This window comes from Dendrobates tinctorius, unplaced genomic scaffold (assembly GCF_039654945.1).
Source record: "Dendrobates tinctorius isolate UK_male_01 unplaced genomic scaffold, ASM3965494v1 ptg000128l, whole genome shotgun sequence".
Classification (NCBI taxonomy): Eukaryota; Metazoa; Chordata; class Amphibia; order Anura; family Dendrobatidae; genus Dendrobates; species Dendrobates tinctorius.
The window spans coordinates 20050361-20076879 of record NW_027361796.1 but is presented as its reverse complement, the minus strand read 5'-3'; the positions used below and the strand labels follow the sequence as shown (position 1 = coordinate 20076879).

Genomic DNA, 26519 nt, shown 5'->3' with positions numbered 1-26519 from the left:
TACGTCTGCTGTCACTGATAAGTGATGGCAGGAGCCAGTGCTCACAGTTTAAAAAAAACAACAAATTAAAATAATTACATATTCAAATAAAAATAAAAAAAATCTACTCACCTAACACTAAATCCCCCGACTCCTAGAAAAAAATGTAAAATAATAAACCAACATATACTTGCTGTCCACCGTAGTCCACGAAATCCCGAGTGTCCTATGGCGATCTCGTGTAAAAAAGTCACATCGGGAGATGTGACTGCTCCACCCGGCCGCTGGTGATACACTGCGGGATCGATTACCTCCTGTCAGTGTATCACTAAGCTGCCGTGAGAGAGGTCACCGGAGTGAGTGAACGCGTCGGAGCTGATCAGCTGATGAACTCTTGTGACCTCTCTCACAGCAGCTCAGTTGTAGACAGTGGGAGCGACTACCTCCTGCCAGTGTATCGCAGGCTGCCTTTGAGAGCAGTCACATCAGTGACTGCTCTCAAAGTGATCAGGATTGTTGTGGGACATTATGGATTACTTTGTCGTACGGACAGGTGAGGAATATTGTGGTTTATTTTATTTTTATTGCAGGAGATGTTGGCTATGGTGGATTAGGCGTTCGGTAGGTATGGTTTAATTCAGATTCAATAAAGGAGTCTGTCATTATTTCAAATGAATGACTTTTTCCTGGGTGTGTTTTTTATACAATATCATTATGGGGTTAGTAATTGATAGGTGTCTTATAGACGCCTCTCCATTACTAACCTGTAACAAATAAAGAGAAAAGTATATGCACACAAATAGGGATCACCATACACTAATATAGTCAAAAATCAAATTTTATTATAGTGAACACAACAAGCACTTAGTTTAAAAACAATTAAAATGTCTGAACTCAGACACACATAGACAAACAAAAAACAATGGGTCATGTTAATAGACAGTTAAATACTGTGGGCCCCAGAATTAACCATTTAATCAAATGACAAATATCTACTGAATTTCAATATCTGGGATCTAACACCACAGGTAAAACAATCCCAATCTTATTCATGGTCATAATATCATGGTGTTAATACAAATATACCAGAATATCTACATATCAAGTCCTATAGGGAAACACTGTGATTGCATAAGGGATACACAGGCAAAATAAATGCCATGTGTATGCATCAAATTCTCAACATGTTACCACTAAATAAAATACAAGAAAATAGGGACAACATAGCCCCTTTCCCTAACATATCATCACCTGGTTTCTGAGGACAAGCAGACCAATGGTTAAATTGTATGGGACCCCCAAACCCACGCGTATCGACAATATGAAGTGTCTTTCTCAAGGTCTGACCTTTTGTTTGTCTGTGTGTCTGTGAGTTCAGACATTTTAATTGTTTTTAAACTAAGTGTTTGCTTGTTGTGTTCACTATAATAAAATTTGATTTTTGACTATATTAGTGTATGGTGATCCCTATTTGTGTGCATATACTTTTCTCTTTATTTGTTACTGTGTTAATTTATTTATATGCACTAGGTGATCCCACCCTTTTACTTAGTCCATTACTAACCTGTGGGCTTGATGTCACCTGACAATACACAGGTGACATCTACCCCACAAATATGAACCCCATTTGCCACCGCAATTGGGAAGAGCGAGGCTAAGTGCCAGATTTGGCGCATCTTATAGATGCACCTTTTCTGGGGCGACTGAGATCTGATGTTTTTAGTCTGGGAGCCAATAGTCATAGCCCCTTCTTAGGCTATTAACATCAGCCCGCAGCTGTCTGCCTAGCCATTGCTGGTTAGATTTTATAGAGGGACTCTATGTCAATATTTTTCTGGGTTCCCCCTGTAAACTAGTCAGTAAAGGCTAAGCAAACAGCTGTGAGCTGATATTAATAGCCTGGGAACCTTTATGGCTATTGGCTCCTTCCCAGAATATTAACATCAGCTGTCTGCTTTCCCTGGTTATTAAATTTACGTGGGAGCCCACACAATTTTATTTATTTTTTTTTTCTTTAAAATTAACAGTTGCTGTTCAGTTACAGCCTATGTAGATTTGCGGCTGTATACTATATACTTTAGTACTTGGGTCTGACTCCAGTCTATCCAGCACCGCTACCTTTCTTTTCAGTGCGCATCTTTACTGTTATTCATGGTTATGGACACACAGGTCTAGGCAGCATTAACTCCTTCCCATCAGAGACAGTTTAAATTTATTGCTCTTTTTTTTTTTCTCCTCTTCATTCAAAAGCTATAACTTTTTTTTAATTATTTTTCCTTCGACTTGGGCATATAAAGGCTTATTTTTTTGCTGGACTTATTTGTAGTTTTGAATGAAACCATGTACTTTACCATATAATATGCTAAAAATCCCAAATAGGGTGAAATGCTGAGAAATAAAAATTGCAATTCTGTAATAAGATCTTTAGTTTTGTTAATTCAGTGTATGATGAAAAGGACAACATGATTCTCCAGGTCAGTACAATTATTTTTTTTTTTTAATACTGGTATATTTTAGTGGCTTAAAAAAAATTCTGAACAAAACTAGTGTCAACTTTTTCTGAGACCCATAATTTTTTTTTTTTTTAACTCCGTTGATGATTCTGTATGAGGACTTGTTTTTGTACAGTGAGCAGTTGTGGGTTTTTTTTTTTTTCTGGAACATTTTGAGGGTATGACATTTTGATTTGCATTTTTGAGGAGAGGTGCAGTGGCCAAAAAAATGTTACCGTAATTATGTTTTGAAATATTGGATATTGAGAAACTAAATGTTATTTTTCTATTTTTTTTATTTTCTGATTAGTAAGTTTTTTTTATTTTTTTTTAATTATTACTTTTTATTATCTTTTCACCTTGTACTGTGTACTGCAATACTTTGATATTGCAGCATATAATAGAAAATAATGATCTCCTGTGCAGCTGGGCTTTTATACACTGATCAAAAAATAAAGGGAACGCTAAAATACCACATACTAGATGGCTCTGAATGAAATATTCCAGTTGCAAATCTTTGTTCAGTGCATAGTGGAATGCATTGAGGACAATGAAACATAAAAATGATCAATGTACCCCCTTTTACTTGGTCTACGAAAGCCTTAAAATATTTGGGGGTATACATCACCAAAAATCCCGTAGATTTATTCCAAACTAATTACGGTATTCTCCCCTACTGAAGAAAGTGGAAACATTGATGAAATCTTATGACCTACCTACACTCTCTTGGTTGGGACATATTAACATATTCAAAGCGTATATAATGCCGGTAATCTTATATACTATGAATATGATTCCCATAACTGTACCCCAAACTTTTTTCAAAACCTTAAAACTTTTAATGTCTAGATTCATATGGAAACAGAAAAGAGTGAGATTGCCTTTCAAATTCCTTTCATACCCGATTTCCGTATGTATGTATGTATGTGTGTTTGTCCGGGATTGGCACCCGCACCAGTGCAGCTACAGTCACAAAATTTGGCACAGTCACACGTCTGGACCCCGAGAGTGTCCTAAGCTATGTTGTGAGGGGAAATTTTAACCCCACGCGTTCCAATTCACCAAACAATTTTGCCCCATCTACATAATGGGGAAAAAGTGTGTGTGTATCAAGCCCCGCCCCTCATTATGATGTTATAATGGTTGACTATGGGAAGGAGGATGTGTGATGGGTATATGGGCACTGGACTATGGGATGGAGGATATGTATGATGGGTATATGGACACGGGACAATGGGATGGAGGATATGTATGATGGGTGTATGGGCACGGGACTATGGGATGGAGGATGTGTGATGGGTATATGGGCACTGGACTATGGGATGGCGGATATGTATGATGGGTATATGGACACGGGACAATGGGATGGAGGATATGTATGACGGGTGTATGGGCACGGGACTATGGGATGGAGGATGTGTGATGGGTATATGGGCACTGGACTATGGGATGGAGGATATGTATGATGGGTATATGGACACGGGACTATGGGATGGAGGATATGTATGAAGGGTATATGGGCACGGGACTATGGGATGGAGGATATGTATGATGGGTATATGGGCATGGGACTATGAGATGAAGGATGGGTATATGGGCACTCGACTATGGGATGGCGAATATGTATGATGGGTATATGGGCATGGGACTATGGGATGGAGGATGGGTGATGGGTATATGGGCACTCGACTATGGGATGGAGGATATGAATGATAGGTATATGGGCACGGGACTATGGGATGGAGGATAATTATAATTTGTTATAACTAACCACAGTTATTTACTATGCCCAGGCAGCGCTGGGCTCTTCAGCTAGTTTATTATAAAGCTTATACATTTAGGCAGATGGCTAAGAATTGTTTTTGATTATGAAAGAGGAGACCAGGAGGATATTGATTTAATCTTGTTAGGGGCTAAAGGGATACCATATCTATGGTCTCGAGCGAATCCCCCTGACACCTTTAGGTTGGATGGAATTATCTCGGCCACTCTTCAGGTTAATCGATTAGTGTCTAGTGAGCTTCCGACTGCCTCTTTCCCATCTACATTGACACCTATTGGCTCTATACCAAATCTATTAGAACCTGATTTTAATGATCCATATAACCTTTGGTCTGCATTGCCTAGGGATACATTGACCAGTTTCTATGACAACAAGATTTTGGGGAATAATGAGTGGCCTGATAATGCCTTGGCTCATCCCAAAAATTTTCTTCAACAGCAACATTTTAGGCGGACCCTGTGCCAATTTAGACAAAAATATCCATCTAAATCTGACTGGTCCTGGCTAGATATCATGACTAAATTACCATGCCCGAGATTAAAACTTATTTCTCGTTTATATGCTCAGCTTAGTATCCCTCCCTCTAAGTTGAAGCCTTCTTTCATATATTCCTGGGAATAAGAACTTAAGGTTAGTTTCTCAGAAGAACAAATTGCCAAAATCTTACTCAATGCACGTGGTTTCTCTAGATGTTTTCTACTTCAGGAAAATTCCTATAAAATTCTAACTAGATGGCATATGACTCCAGCCAAACTTAATCATATGGGCTTATCAGAAACCAACACGTGTTGGAGATATCATAGTCAAACTGGTCATCATACTCATATTTTTTGGGATTGCTCAAAACTCAGGGAATTTTGGTCCGGTGTCAATCTTAATCTTAAACTAAAACTTATTGATACCGATCTACAGGTTACCGAAGCTCTGCTATCTTGCCCATCTAACATTTTTAAACCATTGAAACAAAGGCTTCTCCCATTACTGGTTAGCGCGGTGAAACATTTAATAGCCATACATTGGAGAGACGAACCTCCTCCCACCCTAGGAGAATGGACCGCTAAGGTAAATCAGATTTCCTGACTTGAAGAACTCACCAGTTGGGAAACACATACCCATGAAATCTATAGCAAAATATGGTATCCATGGAAAAAAAAACTTCAAGAGGTAACTCCAATGTAGGGGTCTTACTCACACAGTTAGGTTTAGTATATGGGTGATCTCCCTCGCTTGGATATGACCCTCACTCAGCGCGATTTCACAGGTGTCGCTAGTTCCCAAACTTTGCCTTCCGACGAATTGTAAATGTTGGTCTTAGCTCTGATGTGAGTACCTAACTTTGTTTTTTGTTGTACCCAGTTAATATTTTTTCCTCCCCCCCCCCCCCCCCCTTTTTCCTATCTCATTCACCCTTCTACCCTTAACTTTCTCCTTCGTCTCATTGGGGGACACAGAGACTGTGGGTGTGTGCTACTGCCGTCTGGAGGCCGACACTAAGTATACAAAAAAACAAGTTAGCTCCTCCTCCGCCGCATACACCCTCGCCCCGATAGCGGGCGGAAACCAGTTTTTGCTTAGTGTCTGATGGAGGCACACGCAGTCTGGGTCTCTCCAGACTATTTTTTTTTTTTTTTTTTTTTAACATTTTCTTACTATGAAGAGGAGACAGGGGCGACGGACCCTATTAAAAGGGTCCGATCTCCCCCAAACATCAACGGGCGAGCACGCTCTAGTATCCCTCCGCGTATCCTTTCCCGCACCGAGGGACATCTCTGGGACTTTTCCCCAGACATCTATTTTTTCTTTTTTTTATTTTAAAGAAGATATGACAGGGGCAACGCATCCTATTGAAAGGATCCGATTTCCCCAAACCATCAACGGGCGACCACGTGCGAGTGTCCCTCCACGTTCTCTCTCCCGCGACGTGGGACAATAGGCCAGACTTAGCCCTGTCCACCCCTAGGTAGCGAAACCATGGGCTTGCACAGAGGCACAAGACTAGTCTGTGCGGCCCCATGGCTACACCAACGCCAGGTGGCGGTACTGCGTGGTGGCGGACGGTCCCTCTCCTCGCCCAGCCAAGGCAGACGGAGCTAGGGTGCCTGCACCGTCCGAAGATATGGGTTACCTCAAGGTAAGCAGGGCTCCTGGGCAGCGGGAGGTTTCCAGGCCAGGGCTGCGGCGTACTCTCCAGGGGCTGGAGCGGCTCCCCACTCCTGCCTGCAGGCAGAGCAGGAGGGCTTCCTCGGCGCGGCAGAGGCAGCGGCGTGTTCCCCATATCCCTTGTCACGGCCCTCTGCAGTGGCCGGGCTGGGGAAGGAGCGCGCGTGGCTAAGTAGGCGCCGTTTAGAGCGCCAGTTCCGGGGCGAGGTAGGCCGCGGGGAAGAGGGCTCAAATTTAGCCTGTGGCTTCGGCCTAGGCCGCGGGGAAGGCCCGCCCCCCGGTGCGGCAGGCGGGCAGGGCTGAAATTTAGCCTGCGGCGTCGGCCTAGGACGCAGGGGGAAGGTCCGCCCCCCAGCGTGATGTCAGATCCAGCGCCGCCCCCGGATACTGGGCGGGTGCTGGATAAAATGGAGGCCCCGGCGTCAGAATGGGGTAGGCTGCGGTCAGGAAGCATCGCAGCCTACCCAGGGAGACCAGTAGCTGGGAGCGAGCAGCAGCAGGAGCACGGTGAGACAGCAGGAGCTCGGGTAAGTGCGACCCCGTCTTGGCCACACTAGGGCAGGTTGTCCTCCTTCTCCTCATACCCTTGGATGCCATAAGAAAAAAAAAAAAAAAAAATAGAAAAAAGGTTTTTTCTGGCCGTTTGTTCCGCAGTATGTCTGGAAAAGGGAAGAAACACACCTTCCTTTATACCGCATGCGTTTCCTGTGGGGCTGTGTTCACGCGAGCGCAGACTATTAAGATATGTGAGGCCTGTAGTTCCGAACGCGCCCAGGAGCCCTCCCCGCCAACGGAGCCCAGGGGGTCGGAGCACCCGGAATGGGCGTTATCACTGTCTTGGTCCATGGCTTCACTTACGAAGGCGATCGAGACCCTTCAGGCCCCGGATAGGGGTAGAGACAACGGCTCTCCGGTTTGGGAAGGTTCATCCACCTCACATGAGCCGCCGGCCTGCAGGGGCCGTACCCTCTCTAAGGAGACGTACAGGGAAAGAACCCATATGGCGTCTCCGGGCCCCTCCGGTGCTTCGGCATCTGTGAGTGCGGCGTCTCGCTCTCCATCACCATTGTCTGAGAGCGAGCAGAGTTCGGATGAGGACAGGCAGGAAGCCTTGGATCTGGATATTCCCGGGTGTCGGGAGACAGTAGACAGTCTCATTGAGGCCGTCAATCAGACTCTTGGTATTGAGGAGGACATCTCCCTGACTGCAGGGCATAAAATATCTTTTAAAAAGGCCAGGCGCCCACATAGGGTGTTTAGCACTCATCCAGAATTCGAGGACACGGTGCAGCGGCACAGGGAACGCCCAGACAAGCGTTTTTCAGGGCAGAAAACGCTAGAGACAAGGTACCCGTTTGCACCAGAGTTCTGTAAAGAGTGGGCAGAATCTCCGATTGTGGATCCCCCAGTGTCACGCCTGGCTTCAAGATCGTTGTTGTCGGTGCCTAGTGGTTCTTCCATTAAGGACCCCACGGATCGGCTCATAGAGGGTCTAGCCCGCTCGGTGTATGAGGCATTGGGGTCAGCGCTTTTGCCTTCGTTCGCAGCAACATGGGTGGCCAAGGCCATGATGTCGTGGTCGGAGTCTTTGAACAAAGTCCTGCAGGACAGAGACTTGCCGGTAGAGGTGTCTGAGATAGCAAATCAGATCTCGATGGCAGGAGACTATCTAATTAATGCATCCTTGGATGCGGCTAATTGCGTGGCGCTAGCCGCAGCAAACGCTATCGCCATTAGGAGAGCCTTGTGGCTAAGGCTATGGCGGGCCGATTCGATTTCTAAAAAGTCGTTAACATCTCTGCCTTATCAGGGTAATCGGCTTTTTGGAGAGAAGCTAGACAAGCTTATTTCAGATGCCACAGGGGGAAAGAGTAGCTTTCTCCCACAGCAGAAGAGCAGACTGCCCTTTCGTCAACCACAGGCACGCTTTCAAGCATTTCGTGCCCCAGGATGGGCATCAGCGGCCGGTTCTACTGCCCCGGCTCGTCACAACCAAGACAGAGAGCGCCAGGTCACGTATAGAGCCAACCCGCTGGGGAGGATGCGGGGCCGTCCACCCAGGTCAAGGGGAGCTAGGTCCCAAAGGCCCTCTACAAAATGACTTGAGGCATCAGGTACCCGAGGACAGCAGAGTAGGCGGTCGTCTGCTCAGGTTCCGCCACGTCTGGGTCAAGGTGGCACACGACGCATGGGTGGCGGAATTGGTGTCATTCGGGTACAAAATAGAGTTTATCGGACACCCTCCAAGGAGATTTTTTCAATCCCGTCTTCCCAAATTGCAATCCCGGGCAGAGGCATTGCTAGGGCCATCAGGATTCTTCGGTACAACAGGGTCATTATCCCGGTACCAGAGGGCGAAGAGGCCCAGGGATTTTATTCCAACCTGTTCGCAGTCCCCAAGAAGGACGGAACAGTAAGACCGGTTTTTGACCTAAAGCTCCTAAACAGGTTCATCAAGGTCAGGCACTTTCGGATGGAATCCCTCCGGTCAGTGATATCGGCCATGGAGCAGGGAGTGTATTTGGCCTCAATCGATGTTCAGGATGCCTACCTGCACATCCCTATTTTTCTTCCGCATCAGAAGTTCCTTCGTTTTGCGATAAATGGCCGGCATTTCCAGTTTGTGGCTCTGCCGTTCGGGTTGGCCACGGGACCCAGGGTTTTCACGAAGGTGATGGCGGTCGTTATGGCCATTCTTCATTCTCGGGGCATAGTAGTGCTGCCATACTTGGACGACCTGTTAGTGAAAGGACCATCTTTTCAGGCATGCGAGGAGAATGTCGGCATCACGCTGGATACCCTATCCCGCCTGGGATGGTTAGTCAATGGGAAGAAGTCATGTCTTACCCCGGCTCAGAGGATTCCATTCCTAGGGATGATTTTCGACACTTCCCAAGGGTTGGTAATTCTCCCTCAAAACAAGGCCCAGGCGCTCCGGCGGGGGGGTTCGGAGTCTTCAGCGGCCAGGCCCTCACACGATTCGATTTGGGATGAGGGTGCTAGGGAGGATGGTAGCAGCAATAGAAGCAATCCCGTTTGCGCAGTTTCATCTTCGCCCCCTGCAGCATGCTCTTTTAGCAGCATGGGACAGGAGTCCTTTCTCCCTGGATCATCAGTGCAGGTTGTCCCTTCAGGTCCGGCGGGCACTGCAATGGTAGACCCACGACTCCTCTCTCCTTCAGGGGAAACCCTTTCCTCCAGATCAATGGCTGGTGGTTACAACCGACGCGAGTCTTATCGGTTGGGGAGCAGTGTTTCGTCATCACACAGCACAGGGGCAGTGGTCTCCCCAGGAGGCCCTTCTGCCGATCAACTTGTTGGAGATTCGAGCAGTGCGGTTGGCGTTACAGCATATTCAGCACTGGCTAGTGGGTCGCCAGTTCGGGTCCAGTCAGACAACGCCACGGCAGTGGCGTATGTGAATCACCAGGGAGGCACGCGCAGCAGGGCAGCCATGCACGAGATAGAACACGTACTCCGTTGGGCCGAGAGGCACCACTCAGTAATTTCAGCGGTCCATATACCAGGCGTGGAAAATTGGGCAGCAGATTTCCTGAGTCGGCAGGGGGTCGTGGCCGGAGAATGGTCCCTGCACCCCAAGGTTTTCCAGCAGATTTTCCAACGGTGGGGAACTGTGGACGTGGATCTGATGGCTTCCAGAGAGAACGCCAAGGTAGACAGGTTTGTTGCCCGGTCTCAGGACCCACGAGCGATTGCAGCGGATGCGTTGGTTCTTCCATGGAGCCTGTTTCGGCTCCCCTACCTGTTTGCCCCTCTGCCTCTTCTCCCGAGGGTAGTCAGGAAGATCAAGAGGGAGAGGGTTCCGGCAATTCTGCTGGCCCCAGACTGGCCCCGTCGAGCCTGGTACGCAGATCTGGTACAGCTCCTCGCAGACGTGCCATGGCGTCTACCGGAACGGCCAGACTTGCTCTCCCAGGGACCGATCTACCACCCGAACTTAGGGGCCCTGTGTTTGACGGCATGGCCGTTGAGTCCTGGGTCCTGACCCAGGCGGGGTTTGGGAGTGAGGTGGTAGCCACGATGATTAACGCCAGGAAGCTGGCCTCGGCGAGGATCTATCATGGTACTTGGAAGATTTTCTTTCTCTGGTGTCGAGAGCACGGGGTTGCGCCTTTGTCCTTCTCGGTTCCCAACATTCTGGCCTTTCTGCAGTCAGGCCTGGACGCAGGGTTGGCTCCGAGTTCCCTGAGGAGACAGATCTCGGCTTTGTCTGTTCTGTTCCAGCGAAAGATCGCTAGCATTATGCAGGTCAAAACTTTCATTCAGGGAGTCTCGCATCTAGTGCCCCCCTTTAGAGCTCCCTTAGACGTCTGGGGGCCCTGCAGGAAGCTACTTTTGAGCCATTGCAGGAGGTCGGATTGCCATACCTTACCAGGAAGGTCGTGTTTTTGGTAGCAATAACCTCTATTAGGCGGGTCTCGGAGCTGGCAGCCCTATCCTGTAGAGCACCGTTTCTGACCTTTTTTAAGGATAAGGTAGTCTTGAGACCACCTCCGCCGTTCCTGCCGAAGGTGGTGTCCTCGTTCCATATTAATGAGGACAACGTTTTGCCTTCATTTTGTCCAGCTCCAGTACACCGAGTTGAGAAGGCGCTCCACACGCTGGACCTGGTGAGGGCCCTCAGGAGGTATGTGTCGAGGACAGCGCCTTTTCGCCAGACAGATTCGTTGTTTGTGATCCCTGAAGGGCGCAGGAAGGGGCTCGCAGCCTCACGGTCGACCATAGCCAGATGGATTCGCCTTACTATTCAAGAGGCTTACCGTATTAGAGGCACGCCGGTTCCACCTGGAATAAGGGCGCACTCGACTCGGGCAGTGGGCGCCTCTTGGGCGCTTCGGCATCAGGCTTCGGCAGAGCAGGTATGCAAGGCGGCAACGTGGTCAAGCCTGCACACGTTCTCTAAACATTACAACGTACATACGCAGGCTTCGTCAGATGCGAGCCTGGGTAGGAAGATTCTCCAGGCAGCAGTGGCACACCTTTCAACAGGTAGGCATGCGGTGTAGATTGATGAGTTGCTCCCACCCACAGACTGCTTTGGGACGTCCCACAGTCTCTGTGTCCCCCAATGAGACGAAGGAGAAACGGGGATTTTTGTGAGTACTCACCGTAAAATCCTTTTCTCCGAGACGCTCATTGGGGGACACAGCACCCACCCTGATAGCCAGTTGGCTTTTGTTTATTTTTGATGGGTATAAACCCTTATTTTGTAGGGTGGTCCTTTTTTTTTCAGACATATAATTTTCTGCGGTAGAGCTAAATTGCTGTCAGCTTTTCCGACGGCTTTGGCACTAAACTGGTTTCCGCCCGCTATCGGGGCGAGGGTGTATGCGGCGGAGGAGGAGCTAACTTGTTTTTTTTGTATACTTAGTGTCGTCCTCTCGACGGCAGTAGCACACACCCACAGTCTCTGTGTCCCCCAATGAGCGTCTCGGAGAAAAGGATTTTACGGTGAGTACTCACAAAAATCCCTGTTTCCCTCCTTACCCTCCCTCGGTTCCCACATCTCCTTTCCTATACTATATCCTACATGTCGGCTTATCATAAGATGTTATGTACTTTGATTATACCCTAGACATGTTTGTATCTTTTCTATGATATACCTAAAATAAAGAATTTAAAAAAAAAAAAAGATCAATGTAAATCAAAATTAGTATCCCATGGAGGTCTGCATTTGGAATGATACTCAAAATCAAAGTGGAAAATCAAATTACATGCTGATCCAACTTCAGTGGAAATGCCTAAAGACAAGGAAATGATGCTCGGTAGTATGTGTGTGGCCTGTATGAACTCCCTAAAATACCTGGGCATGCTCCTGATGAGGAGGCGGATGTTCTCATGAGGGATCTCCTCCCAGACATGGATTAAAGCATCAGTCAGCTCCTGAACAGTCTGTGGTGCAATGTGGCGTTTGGTGGATGGAACGAGACATGATGTCCCAGATGTGCTCGATTGGATTCAAGTCTGGGAAACTGGCCTTCCAGTTTCCCAGACAAGGACCCATTGCACCTGCATATGGTCTCACAATAGGTCTGAGGATCTCATCCAGGTACCTAATGGTTGTCAGGGTACCTCTGGCTAGCACATGGAGGGCTGTGTGGCCCTCCTAAGAAATGACTCCCCATGCCATTATTGACCCATTGCCAAACTGGTCACGCTGGAGGATGTTGCAGACAGCAGTACGTTCTCCACATGTGACTCTGTCACGTCTGTCATGATCCGTGAAGAGGACAGGGCGTCAATGTCAAATCTGCCATTCTTGGTGTTCTCTGGCAAATGCCCTGCATGGTGTTGGATTGTAAGCACAATACTCATTTGTGGATGTTGGGCCCTCATACCACCCTTTCGAAGTCTGTTTCTAACAGTTTAAGCAGACACATGGATGTTAATGGCCTGCTGAAGGTTATTTTGCAGGGCTCTGGCACTGTTCCTCCTTGCACAAAGGAGGATGTAGCGGTCCTGCTGCTGGATTGTTACCCTCTTATGGCCCACTCCAAGTCTCCTGGTGTACTGGACTGTCTTCTGGTATCTGCTCCATGCTCTGGATACTATGCTGAGACACAGCTGCCCTTTTTGCTACATCTCGCATTGATGTGACATTTTGGATGAGCTGCACTACCTGAGCCACTTCTGTGGGTTGTACTGTAGACACCCCCTCATGCTACTGTACTTCTAGGGGTGAGAGCAACAACAAAATGCAAAAGTGACCAAAAGAATAGACACATAGGATGAAAACTATAAAATAGTCTGTAGTCACCCCCTGCAGAACCACTTCTTTATAGGGATTGTCTTGCTAATTGCCTATCATTTCTATCTGTTCCATTGGCACAACAGCAGGAGAAATTGATTCACAATCGGTGTTGCTTCATAACTGGACAGGTTGATTTCACAGAAGTGTAATTGACTTGCAGTTACATTGTGTTGTTTAAGTGTTCCCTGTATTTTTTTGAGCAGTATATATGTACCAAAGAAGCAACAACGGTGTTTTCAGTAGGCTCATGTCTGCCATGTTAACACATTGGCACCCCATAATCAGACATTTACAGCGGCATCGAATTGATTAGACAGCAGCAATCTGAGCGGGATCTGTTTGCTGCAGTTATCCACAGGTGCTGGCTGTATAGGAAAATAGGCTCTTACCCTGTATAGAGCAGGCTCCTCTCCTCTGCAGCTGACATCACATGTAGGGAAGTGGTCAATATCTGCTGATATTTTGTTTTTTGTCCATGCCAATTAGCACGCTTCATATTGTACATTTTAAGCTCTTACGGGCAGGGTCGTCATTATTTTTGCTTTAACCCCTTAAGCCCCAAGGGTGGTTTGCACGTTAATGACCAGGCCAATTTTTACAATTCTGACCACTGTCCCTTTATGAGGTAATAACTCTGAAACGCTTCCATGGATCCCGGTGATTCTGACATTGTTTTCTCGTGACATATTGTACTTCATGTTAGTGGTAAAATTTCATTCAAATAACTTGCGTTTATTTGTGAAAAAAACGGAAATTTGGCGAAAATTTTGAAAATTTCGCAATTTTCCAACTTTGAATTTTTATGCCCTTAAATCACAGAGATATAGCACACAAAAATTGAATAAGTAACATTTCCCACATGTTTACTTTACATCAGCACAATTTTGAAACCAAAATTTATTTTTGTTAGGAAGTTATAAGGGTTAAAAGTTGACCAGCGATTTCTCATTTTTGCAACACCATATTATTTTTACGGACCACATCACATTTGAAGCCACTTTGAGGGGTCTATATGATAGAAAATACGCAAAAGTGACACCATTCTAAAAACTGCACCCCTTAAGGTGCTCAAAACCACATTCAAGAAGTTTATTAACCCTTTAGGTGCGTCACAGGAATTTTTTGAATATTTAAAAAAAAAAAAATGAACATTTAACTTTTTTTCACTAAAAAAATACTTCAGGTTCAATTTTATTTATTTTACCAAGGGTAACAGGAGAAATTGGACTGCAAAAGTTATTATGCAATTTGTCCTGAGTACACTGATACCCCATATGTGGGTGTAAATGACTATTTGGGCGCATGGCAGAGCTCAGAAGGGAAGCAGCGCCATTTGACGTTTTTGGCTGGAATTGAGATCGGACACCATGTCGCGATTGGAAAACCCCTGATATACCTAAACAGTGGAAACCCCCCACAAATGACACCATTTTGTAAACTAGACCCCCCAAGGAACTTATCTAGATGTGTGGTGAGCACTTTGAACCCCCCAGTGCTTCACAGAAGTTTATAACACCCGGGCGTGAAAATAAAAAATTCGTATTTTTTCCACAAACATGATCTTTTAGTCACCATTTTTTTATTTTCCCAAGGGTACCAGGAGAAATTGGACCCCAAAAGTTGTTGTCCAATTTGTCCTGAGTACGCTGATACCCCATATGTGGGAGAAAACTACTGTATGGGCACACGTCGGGGCTCGGAAGGGAAGTAGTGACATTTTGGAATGCAGACTTTTTTATTGTAAAAAATAGTTTTTGCATCACCACATATTGAGAGCTATAATTTTTCCGTATTTTGACCCACCGAGTCATGTGAGGTCTTATTCTTTGCGGGACGAGTTGACGTTTTTATCGGTACTATTTTTGGGCACGTGACATTTTTTGATCGCTTTTTATTCCGATTTTTGGGACGCAGAATGAACAAAAACCAGCGTTTCATGAATTTCTTTTGGGGGGTTGCGTTTACACCGTTCCGCGTGCGGTAAAATTGATAAAGCGGTTTTATTCTTCGCGTCGGTACGGTTACAGCGATACCTCATTTAGGTCTTTTTTTTATGTTTTGTCGGTTTTTTGCAATGAAAACAATTTTATATAAAAAATAATTATATTTGCATCGCTTTATTCTGCGAGCTATAACTTTTTTATTTTTTTGCGGATGATGCTGTATGGCGGCTCGTTTTTTGCGGGACAAGATGACGTTTTCAGCGGTACCATGGATATTTATATGCGTCTTTTTGATCGCGTGTTATTGCACTTTTTGTTCGGTGGTATGATAATAAATCATTATTTTTTGCTTCGTTGTTTATTTTTATTTTTTAAGGGGTTCGCTAAAGGGGTTAACTAATAGGACAGTTTTATAGGGCGGGTCGCTACGGACGTGGCAATACCAAATGTGTACTTTTGTTGTTGTTGTTTTTTTTTTTTTATTTTCAAAAAATGAATTTATTGGGGAATATTTTTTTTTTTTTTTTTTTTTTTTTTTTTTTAATTATTTTTACACTTTTTTTTTTTTTTTTTTACTTTATTACATAGTCCCAGGTGGGACATCGCTGATCTGTCACATCACAGATCACTGTGACAGATCAGCAATCTGTCACAGGCAGTTCTGCAGACTTCCTCATGCCTGCGCTTTGCAGGCAGTGAGGAGGTCAGCTCCCTACAGGCCCCCGAAGGCCCCCGTCGCCATCTTGGATCCGGGGGCCTGTAGGGAAAGAGCTCCCGGCAGCAGCGCTGCACATTGCGCTGCCGTGGGGGGCTCAGGGAAGCACGGAGGGAGCCCCCTCCCTGCCGATGCTTCCCTTTAACTCCGCTACACCGCGATCGTGTTTGATTGCGGTGTACAAGGGGTTAACGTGTCGGGGGTGGTCCGTGACCGCCCCTGACACATTGTGCCGGGTGTCAGCTGTGATAATCAGCTGACACCCGGCCGCGATCAGCGGCGCTCACCACGTGGGCGCCGCTGATCGCATTAGACGTACTATCCCGTCCCTGGGAATTAAGTCCCAGGGCACATGGACGGGATAGTACGTCTAATGGCAGAAAGGGGTTAATTATTGTATTGTTTGTAAGGTTGTTACTTATGACTTGTATATGAACTGTTGAATTGTAAAGCGCTGCGGAATATGTTGGAGCTATATAAATAAAGATTATTATTATTCAGTCTGTAGTAAACAAAATGTAATTAAACTCAGTGAGTTCTTCTTAGGAATTATTTATGAATGCTCATAACAAATTTTTTTGTAACCCACTGCTTGTTTGTGGATGGTGGGATAATTGTGTAAATTCAGCATCAAGAGCCATGTATATCGCAAAGTTAGATGCTTATCTAGAACTGTAAGTGAAGGTACGCAGCCATTATGTTCTAATGGCTCATAATCCAGTCTATGGAGATGGAGCTGGTCATTGACATCAGGGTTGTTTTGTGTGCTTTACTGTACTGTAGACATCAATAAAGCTGATCTGGGTGTGTGCACGCCAGATGAATGCATAGTAATATAACATGATGTGTTATGTTAATGCAGGGATACTTTGTCATCTGATAGGTTATGGCCCTGTTACATGAGCCAATAATCAGTGATTGAGCGTTAGTAAAGACACTTGTTTCCTACTACCTACTGTTCTGAATGTGTTGGCAATTGTCTAATGAGCAAAACACTCATTCTGAGTGTATGCATAAAATCATTGGTTTTGGCAACACATTGGATCCACATTGTATGTTAAGAGTATCAGTGACGTAGTTTTAACCAAAGTAACAGGTTTTAGTAATTGTATCACTTACTGGGTTCTATAATATACCCAGATGTTGGTATTACAGATATAGTGGTGATTCAGTCCAGACACTCTACAAGCGTTTAAGCTTTAAGGGTATATTTCCATGTTCCATATATGCAGCGCTTTGGACACCGCTCCACCAAAAGTGCTGCCGGCTTTTGTATGCGCGGTGATTCCGCATGTGTTCGTTGAACCATACGGAATCACCGCATCCTATACATTGGACTGTGATATTTATCTGGCGGAGATGGAGCGTCTCTGCAAGATAAATAGACATTCTGCGTTCTACAAAGACGCATCATGTGCGTATACGCACGTCTGCCACCTGCGTCTTTGACTGCATAGTGGAGATGGGATTTTATGAAATCCCCTCCATTATGCTGTAACATCTGGCCGCTGCTGATTGGAGGCTGCGGTTGTACACAGCGTCCAATCCTTTAGACCCCAGTCCAAACATATCCTAATACTTTTCACTTCTGTGACATTGTCTCTCAAATTGTAGGATGAGGTTAGTTTTAGACGTACATGCTGTTATGGTATATAACCTCTGGGCCTGAGCTAAGTGATTCCTTGATATAGATGATGGGCATATATCAGGCCATTAGCTCAGGTTGAGAGACCCCGTGGTCAGGCTGGGTATTGCAATGTGAGCATGGTCGGTGTTTAACGGGTGTGCGAAACTGGCCTTTGAGTGATTCCCTATTGCTGAGACCCTCATATCTAAAAAGCAGAGCCCCATTACATGATGTTTTGAAAATAAGTAGACACCCATGTGTGAATATTACAATCGCAGACAGTGGTGCTCATATCCATTCTATGGCTTCATGCAATCATTAATTTATATAGTCCATTGAGTAATTCTCATCCACCATTGGTCTACCTCGTTTTTATATTTCACCGTGCTTTTTTAAAGCTGAAATAAAGGCTACGTTTTATCACTACAATTCTCTGGTGCCTTTAAATTTTGGATTTGCAATCATTATTGACTTGTATTGTCTTTCGCCAAAAAAAATAAAACCGAAAAATTGGTGGCTCTATTTATTTATTCTTTTTTTTGTGTTTATTTGTTTCAGGCAGACAACTGCAGATATGATGGAAGATAAAGGTCCCCGTGTTGCAGATTACTTTGTAGTGGCAGGATTGACAGATACCTCTAAACTCCTTGATCATGATGTGGCTCGGGGAGAGACAAAAGCTGGTCGGCCCAAAGCTCCAATTACAGATATTGTCATCATCAACCGGACAGCGGGTGAGACCGTACCAGAGGGGTTCACGTGTATCGAACTCACGTCAAGTGGTCTTCAGGCAAATCTCAATCACGGCAGTCTGAAGAGTCCAGAGCTGTTCATTTGTTACAAGCGGGAGAAAGGGAAGGCACCTCTGATAGATGTTGGGTGAGTTCTTTTGGTGGGGTTGTCAGCTCTTGTATGTATTTGTTTCTGTACCTAAGATTTTCTAATATTGAAATATAAACGCAGAAGAACAGTTGTACGCATACACAAGTTATTGTGCTGTACTGCTCACTTTTGGGAGATACAATATGTACTGGGAGACACTTGCTTTGTGTGGTCATTTCTGGGAATCTATTCAATGCTTTCTAAGGGGTAACGTTTCTCCTTGTGGAGAGCGACATACCAGCTCTGGCTTGTCAAGATAAGGAGGCTTATTTGCCATGCAATGCTCCTCTGGGAAATTTAATATGCGAATTGCCTCTTTGGAGAGAAAGAGGACTTGAAAAGTGATGAGTGAGACAAAAACACAGCAATAGATCATGCACCATTATGATAAATCAGTAATCAATATATAGTAATAGCACATATTGGTGCAAAAAATAGGACCTATATATGGAGCCAATCGCATACAGAACTAGCACAAGGAAAAGGAAACACGATCAAGAAAGCCCACTTTAGTTTTAAAGAATATAAATTTTATTAACACATCAAAGAGAACACGGGAGAGACATAAAGTGCAATTGTGCATAGACAGAAAATATACCATAGAATCATAGAATCGTAGAGTTGGAAGGGACCTCCTGGGCCATCTGGTCCAACCCCCTGCTCAAAGCAGGATTCGCTAAATCATCCCAGTCAGATGTCTGTCCAGCCTCTGTTTGAAGACTTCCATTGAAGGAGAACTCACCACTTCTCGTGGCAGCCTGTTCCACTCATTGATCACTCTAACTGTCAAAAAGTTTTTTTCTAATATCTAATCTGTGTCTCCTCCCATTCAGTTTCATCCCATTGCTTCTAGTCTTTCCTTGTGCAAATGAAAATAAAGTTGATCCTTCTACAATGTGACAGCCCTTTAGATATTTGTAGACAGCAATTAAGTCTCCTCTCAGTCTTCTCTTTTGCAAACTAAACATTCCCAAATCCTGCAACCTTTCCTCATAAGACAGGGTTTGCAGACCGGTCACCATTCTGGTCGCTCTTTTCTGAACTTGCTCCAGTTTGTTGATGTCTTTTTTAAAATGTGGTGCCCAAAACTGGACACAATATTCCAGATGAGGTCTGACCAAAGAGGAGTAGAGGGAAATAATGACTTCACGTGATCTAGACTGTATGCTTCTGTTAATACATCCTAGAACTGCATTTGCCTTTTTTGCTGCTGCATCACACTGTTGACTCATATTCAGTCTGTGATCTATTAGTATACCCAAGTCTTTTTCACATGTGCTGTCACTTAGCCCTATTCCTCCCATTCTATATATGCTTTTTTCATTTTTATTGCCCAGATGTAGTACTTTGCATTTCTCCCTGTTAAAAACCATTCTGTTAGTTACTGCCCACTTCTCCAGTTTATTTAAATCTTTTTGAATCCTCTCTCTCTCTTCTCTAGTATTAGCTATCCCTCCTAGCTTTGTGTCATCAGCAAATTTAATCAGTTTACCCTCAATTCCTTCATCTAAATCGTTGATAAAGATGTTGAACAATACAGGGCCCAGGACAGAGCCCTGTGGTACCCCACTTGAGACATTCTTCCAACTGGATGTGCAGCCATTTACGACCACTCTTTGGGTCCGATCACTAAGCCAGCTATGAATCCACCTAACAGTTGCCTTGTCCATTCCATACTTAGTCATTTTTTCAATAAGGATTGTATGAGAGACTTTGTCAAATGCTTTGCTGAAGTCAAGATATACTATATCTACAGCATTTCCTTGATCCACCCAATCAGTGATACCGTCATAGAAGAAAATTAAGTTAGTCTGACATGACTTATTAGTTACAAACCCATGCTGACTCTGTTTGATCACTTCATTCTTATCCAGGTATTGACTTAAATGTTGTTTAATAATTTGTTCAAAGATCTTTCCTGGTATAGAAGTCAGACTCACCGGCCTATAGTTGCCTGGGTCCACCTTCTTCCCCTTTTTGAAGATAGGAACAACATTTGCTCTTCTCCAGTCTTCTGGCACTTCTCCTGTTCTCCAAGAATTTTCAAAGATTATGGAGAGTGGTTCAGAAATTTCTTCTGCTATCTCCTTCAGTACTCTGGGGTGTAATTCATCTGGACCTGGAGACTTGAATTCATTTAGGTTAGCTAAGTGTTTCCTCACTATCTTTCTGTTTATAGATATCCTGGATTCTTCTATTCCCTTAATAGGACATTGAATAACAGTTGGTGTTACATTTCCTTTCTGAGAGAAAACAGATGCAAAATAGGAATTTAAAAGTTCAGCCTTCTCAACATCCTGTCTTACCATTTCATCATTTTCATCCTGTAAAAATCCTATAGCATCTTTGACTTTTCTTTTACTTTTGACATATCCCCAAAATCCTTTATTATTGCTTTTGACATCTCTTGCAAGCCTCAATTCATTTTCAGCTTTAGCTAATCTGATTTGTGCCCTGCAGATTCTGCAGACAGCATTATATTCTTCTTTAGATATGCCTCCCTCTTTCCATTTTATAAACATTTTTTTCTTCCTTTTTAGCATGTGCTTAAGTTCTGTGTTCATCCATCCTGGTTTCCTTAAATGCTTCCTATTCTTCCCTCTTTTCGGAATTGTTAACAACTGTGCTTTGAGAATTTCATTTTTCAAGATTTCCCATCCTTCCTGGACATTTTTGTCTTTAAGGATATCCAGCCATTGGATCCCTCCAATTATCTTTCTGAATCCCTTAAAATCTGCCTTTCTGAAATCTAACCTTGACGTCTGAGTCTTCACAGGTCTTCCGCCTCTAGTTATCCAAAATTCTAAAATAGCATGGTCGCTACCTCCTAGGGTTCCAGCCACTTTTACCTCCTCAACCATTTCCTCCCTGTTTATAAGGATTAGATCCAAGGTAGCAGTTCCCCTTGTTTTCTCCCTTACCTTTTGGAAGATAAAGTTGTCAGCAAGAGAGGATAAGAATTTCCTTGACCTGTTAGTTTTGCCTGAGAGAGATTCCCAACAAATGTCTGTACCATAAGGGTACAGATTATACAGGGCATCAAAGGATACTAGACATTTGAAAATCCATATACACGGTTAAAAATCCCTTCAATATACATATCAATATATAGTTACGTCATGCAGCGTGCTGGCCCACATAGAGGTAAGTATATATACATAATCATAGAACCACCACCGCACAGCCAATCTTACCTAGATAGTAATAGCGATGCCCTGAGACCTGTACCCATCCCAACGCGCGTTTCGGCCTAGCCATCGTCGGGGGGGCGTGAACAAGTGTAAGGAAACAAGGTATTTAAAGAAATAGGCAGCCAATGAACACGCTGAAACATATCGCTGATGCAGTCCCAGAAATGACGCCCACAGCGCTACACATAGAGAGAGACACAAGCGCACAGATGGCGAAACCGGAAGTGACATCATCGACGTTATACAGGGCGGAGATCCGCAAAGACACCAAACCCATCATCCACCACGGTATGAGAGTACCGCTCCACCCATAACTTCCAGCCAATGACATCATTACCGTCATGCATAGCATAGGTTCCCGATGACGTAGGCCCCATCGTCCACCGCGCTAGTGCACACCATCCTGCCTATACATTCTAGACTACATCAGACTATAGTGAACAAATACCCATCCATAACAATCGTCAGTGTATCAAAATATAAAAGCGTCACATACCCGTGGATAAGTCCCACGCAATCATACTACAAATGTTAAATAGCAATCACATTGTAACTTTGCTCTACGTGTACAGATAACGCCAGGTCATAGACTAAACGCATGCCAAGTCGCACACACCAGTCTGAACTGTGGGATAAAGGTCAAAAAAGACTTAAATACCACTGGACAGAAAATAGAGGAGAGGCCGGCATGCGTAAATAGATCTTAGATTTTTAAGGAAATATGCACATACAAAAAATATATGGGTCAAAAGGTACTGTGGTATACAAATATATAATTGACACCGAATATAGCATACATATATACGTCACCATACATTGATTACTGATGTAAACGGAAAACAATAAAAATTCCATAGTGATAGTTGCAGGGACACAGCGGGTTGAAGACCGTCATAATGGGCAAATCGATAGAGTTTTATTCCAATAATGTAGCAGAGACAGGAAAAGGGGCAGCGTCATTTACACATAGTCCATATGTATAGGCGTGATCATTGAAGCCTTAAAGGATAAAAACAAAGATAATTAAAACAATGACTAAAAACCATACACAAATGCAGAGAGATGGTACAACACCAAGAAGGATTGCCAGGGAGCAGCCATATGCGTATAATAACTCAATAAATTACAAAAAAGGGGCAAAGCTTATGCCCTCATTGAGTCCATTCGGTTGTAAGGTATTCAACGTGTATATCCACCTTGATTCCAACTGGACTAATTTTTGGGAAACTTTACCACCATGGATTCCAGGCTCAATGCAAGCAATGCCCCTAACCCTCAAAAGCGAGGAATCACAGCCGTGAATAGACCAGAAGTGACGGGGAATAGTCTTAAGCATAGATGGATCAGTTTGACCTAAGGCAGCAATAATGCCTAGGACATGTTCTTTTACTCGAACTTTGAAGGGGCGAGTAGTTAGACCCACATAGATCAAACCGCATGGGCAAGTGGCGAAATACATTACGTGTGGTGCAAGTAATACGCCCTCTAATACTATATTTCTTGGATCTATCAAAGTTAAAAAATGTGTCACATTTCTCAATTTTTGAGCAGGCCACACATCTGCCACATGGGGCACATCCATTTCTCACAGGGAAGGAATCCAGAAATGTAGATCTAGGGATGCCCACATGATGACGACGCACCAGAGCGTCCCGAAGGTTCCTGGAGCGACGTGTAGTAATCACTGGTCTGTTTGAAATATATTTGGCCAGCACAGGATCAGCCAGTAGAATAGGCCAAGATTTACTGAGGGCATCCCTCACCTGTGAGAAACGTGCATGATCCGTGATAAAACGTACCACATTATCCTGTTTCCTTACAGATGGACCATATATCAAATCGTTGCGAGAGGAGTTTTTGGCACGGTTAAACGCCCTCTTCACCATTCTATGGCGATATCCATGCTCATAGAATCTAACCCTAAGCTCCTCAGCCCGTTTTTCAAAAATCTCCCTAGTGGAGCAGATCCTACGCAAGCACAGAAACTGTCCAGTAGGTACTGATTGAATCATATGCCTAGGGTGTGCAGAAGAGGCGTGCAACAACGTGTTTGTGGATGTGGGTTTCCTATAGATATCCGTCTGCAATATATCGCCCTCTCCCCGGCTGATCAAGACATCCAAAAATTCAATTTTTGAATTGTCAAAATGATAAGTGACATGAATATTACGATCGTTGTCATTCAAAGATTTCATAAATATATGAAGAGAATCAATAGCGCCCGGCCAGATCAGGAGAATATCGTCGATGTACCGCGTCCAAAAGGGGGCACGGTCCATCGACACCTCCCGATCTGACAGGAGGAGTCTCTGTATACTAATGTCCAGCATTCCGATGGCATTGGGGCCACCAAGTTCTATTTGGGTATGACTAATTTTCCTGCTGCATTCCAGAACTTGGTTCTGGAGTTGCTTGAATTTACTCTTTCACATAACTTTTTTATATTTAAGGGGTCCTTCTTCCTGCAGCTCCAGGGGACCGCAATGGGGGCGGCTTTTGCGGCCGCCTATGCGTATCTCTTCTTGGGGCTGTGGGAGAGGGACCTCCTCCTGTCAGATCGGGAGGTGTCGATGGACCGTGTCCCCTTTTGGACGCGGTACATCGACGATATTCTCCTGATCTGGTAGGGCTCTATTGATTCTCTTCATATATTTATGAAATCTTTGAATGACATCGATCGTAATATTTATGTCACTTATCATTTTGACAATTCAAAAATTGAATTTTTGGATGTCTTGATCAGCCGGGGAGAGGGCGATATATTGCAGACGGATATCTATAGGAAACCAACATCCACAAATACATTGTTGCACGCCTCTTCTGCACACCCTAGGCATATGATTCAATCAGTACCTACTGGGCAGTTTCTGCGCTTGCGTAGGATCTGCTTCACTAGGGAGATTTTTGAAAAATGGGCTGAGGAGCTTAGGGTTATTTTCTATGAGCATGGATATAGCCATAGAATGGTGAAGAGGGCGTATAGCCGTGCCAAAAACTCCTCTCGCAACGATTTGATATATGGTCCATCTGTAAGGAAACAGGATAATGTGGTACGTTTTATCACTGATCATCATGCACGTTTCTCACAGGTGAAGGTTGGCCTATTCTACTGGCTGATCCTGTGTTGGCCAAATATATTTCAAACAGACCAGTGATTACTACACGTCGCTACAGGAACCTTCGGGACTCTCTGGTGCGTCGCCATCATGTGGGCATCCCTAGATCTACATTTCTGGATTCCTTCCCTGTGAGAAATGGATGTGCCCCATGTGGCAGATGTGTGGCCTGCTCTAATATTGAGAAATGTGACACATTTTTTAACTTTGATAGATCCAAGAAAAATAGTATTAGGAAGCGTATTACTTGCACCACACGTAATGTAATCTATTTCGCCACTTGCCCATGCGGTTTGATCTATGTGGGTTTAACTACTCGCCCCTTCAAAGTTCGAGTAAGAGAACATGTCCTAGGCATTATTGCTGCCTTAGGTCAAACTGATCCATCTATGCTTAAGACTATTCCCCATCACTTATGGTCTATTCACGGCTGTGATTCCTCGCTTTTGAGGGTTAGGGGCATTGCTTGCATTGAGCCTGGAATCCATGGTGGTAAAGTCTCCCAAAAATTAGCCCAGTTGGAATCAAGGTGGATAAACACGTTGAATACCTTACAACTGAATGGACTCAATGAGGGCATAAGCTTTGCCCCTTTTTTGTAATTTATTGAGTTATTATACGCATATGGCTGCTCCCTGGCAATCCTTCTTGGTGTTGTACCATCTCTCTGCATTTGTGTATGGTTTTTAGTCATTGTTTTAATTATCTTTGTTTTTATCCTTTAAGGCTTCAATGATCACGCCTATACATATGGACTATGTGTAAATGACGCTGCCCCTTTTCCTGTCTCTGCTACATTATTGGAATAAAACTCTATCGATTTGCCCATTATGACGGTCTTCAACCCGCTGTGTCCCTGCAACTATCACTATGGAATTTTTATTGTATTCTGTTTACATCTGTAATCACTGTATGTTGACGTATATATGTATGCTATATTCGGTGTCAATTATATATTTGTATACCACAGTACCTTTTGACCCATATATTTTTCTGTATGTGCATATTTTCTTAAAAATCTAAGGTCTATTTACGCATGCCGGCCTCTCCTCTATTTTCTGTCCAGTGGTATTTAGGTCTTTTTTGACCTTTATCCCACAGTTCAGACTGGTGTGTGCGACTTGGCATGCGTTTAGTCTATGACCTGGCGTTATCTGTACACGTAGAGCAAAGTTACAATGTGATTGCTATTTAACATTTGTAGTATGATTGCGCTGGACTTATCCACGGGTATGTGACGCTTTTATATTTTGATACACTGATGATTGTTGTGGATGGGTATTTGTTCACTATAGTCTGATGTAGTCTAGAATGTATAGGCAGGATGGTGTGCACTAGCGCGGTGGACGATGGGGCCTACGTCATCGGGAACCTATGCTATGCATGACGGTAATGATGTCATTGGCTGGAAGTTATGGGTGGAGCGGTACTCTCATACCGTGGTGGATGATGGGTTTGGTGTCTTTGCGGATCTCCGCCCTGTATAACGTGGATTATGTCACTTCCGGTTTTGTCATCTGTGCGCTTGTGTCTCTCTATGTGTAGCGCTGTGGGCGTCATTTCTGGGACTGCATCAGTGATATGTTTCAGCGTGTTCATTGGCTGCCTATTTCTTTAAATACCTTGTTTCCTTACACTGGTTCACGCCCCCTGAAAAAGGCTAGGCCGAAACGCGCGTTGGGGTGGGTACAGGTCTCAGGGCATCGCTATAACTAGGTAAGATTGGCTGTGCGGTGGTGGTTCTATGATTATGTATATATACTTACCTCTATGTGGGCCAGCACGCTGCATGACGTAACTATATATTGATATGTATATTGAAGGGATTTTTAACCGTGTATATGGATTTTTAAATGTCT

General features: G+C 44.4%; 1 protein-coding gene across 5 annotated transcripts in view; it reads left to right on the top strand.

Moving 5' to 3' along the window:
* DENND4C (DENN domain containing 4C) overlaps positions 1–26519 on the top strand; it is a 259443-nt gene that overhangs the window by 21415 nt on the left and 211509 nt on the right. For all 5 annotated transcript variants that reach the window (XM_073542724.1, XM_073542725.1, XM_073542727.1 and 2 more), the window contains exon 2: positions 18030–18350. In XM_073542724.1, coding sequence (XP_073398825.1) covers positions 18046–18350 — 305 coding nt within the window. In that variant the 5' untranslated portion in view covers positions 18030–18045. The remainder of the gene's footprint in view (positions 1–18029; positions 18351–26519) is intronic.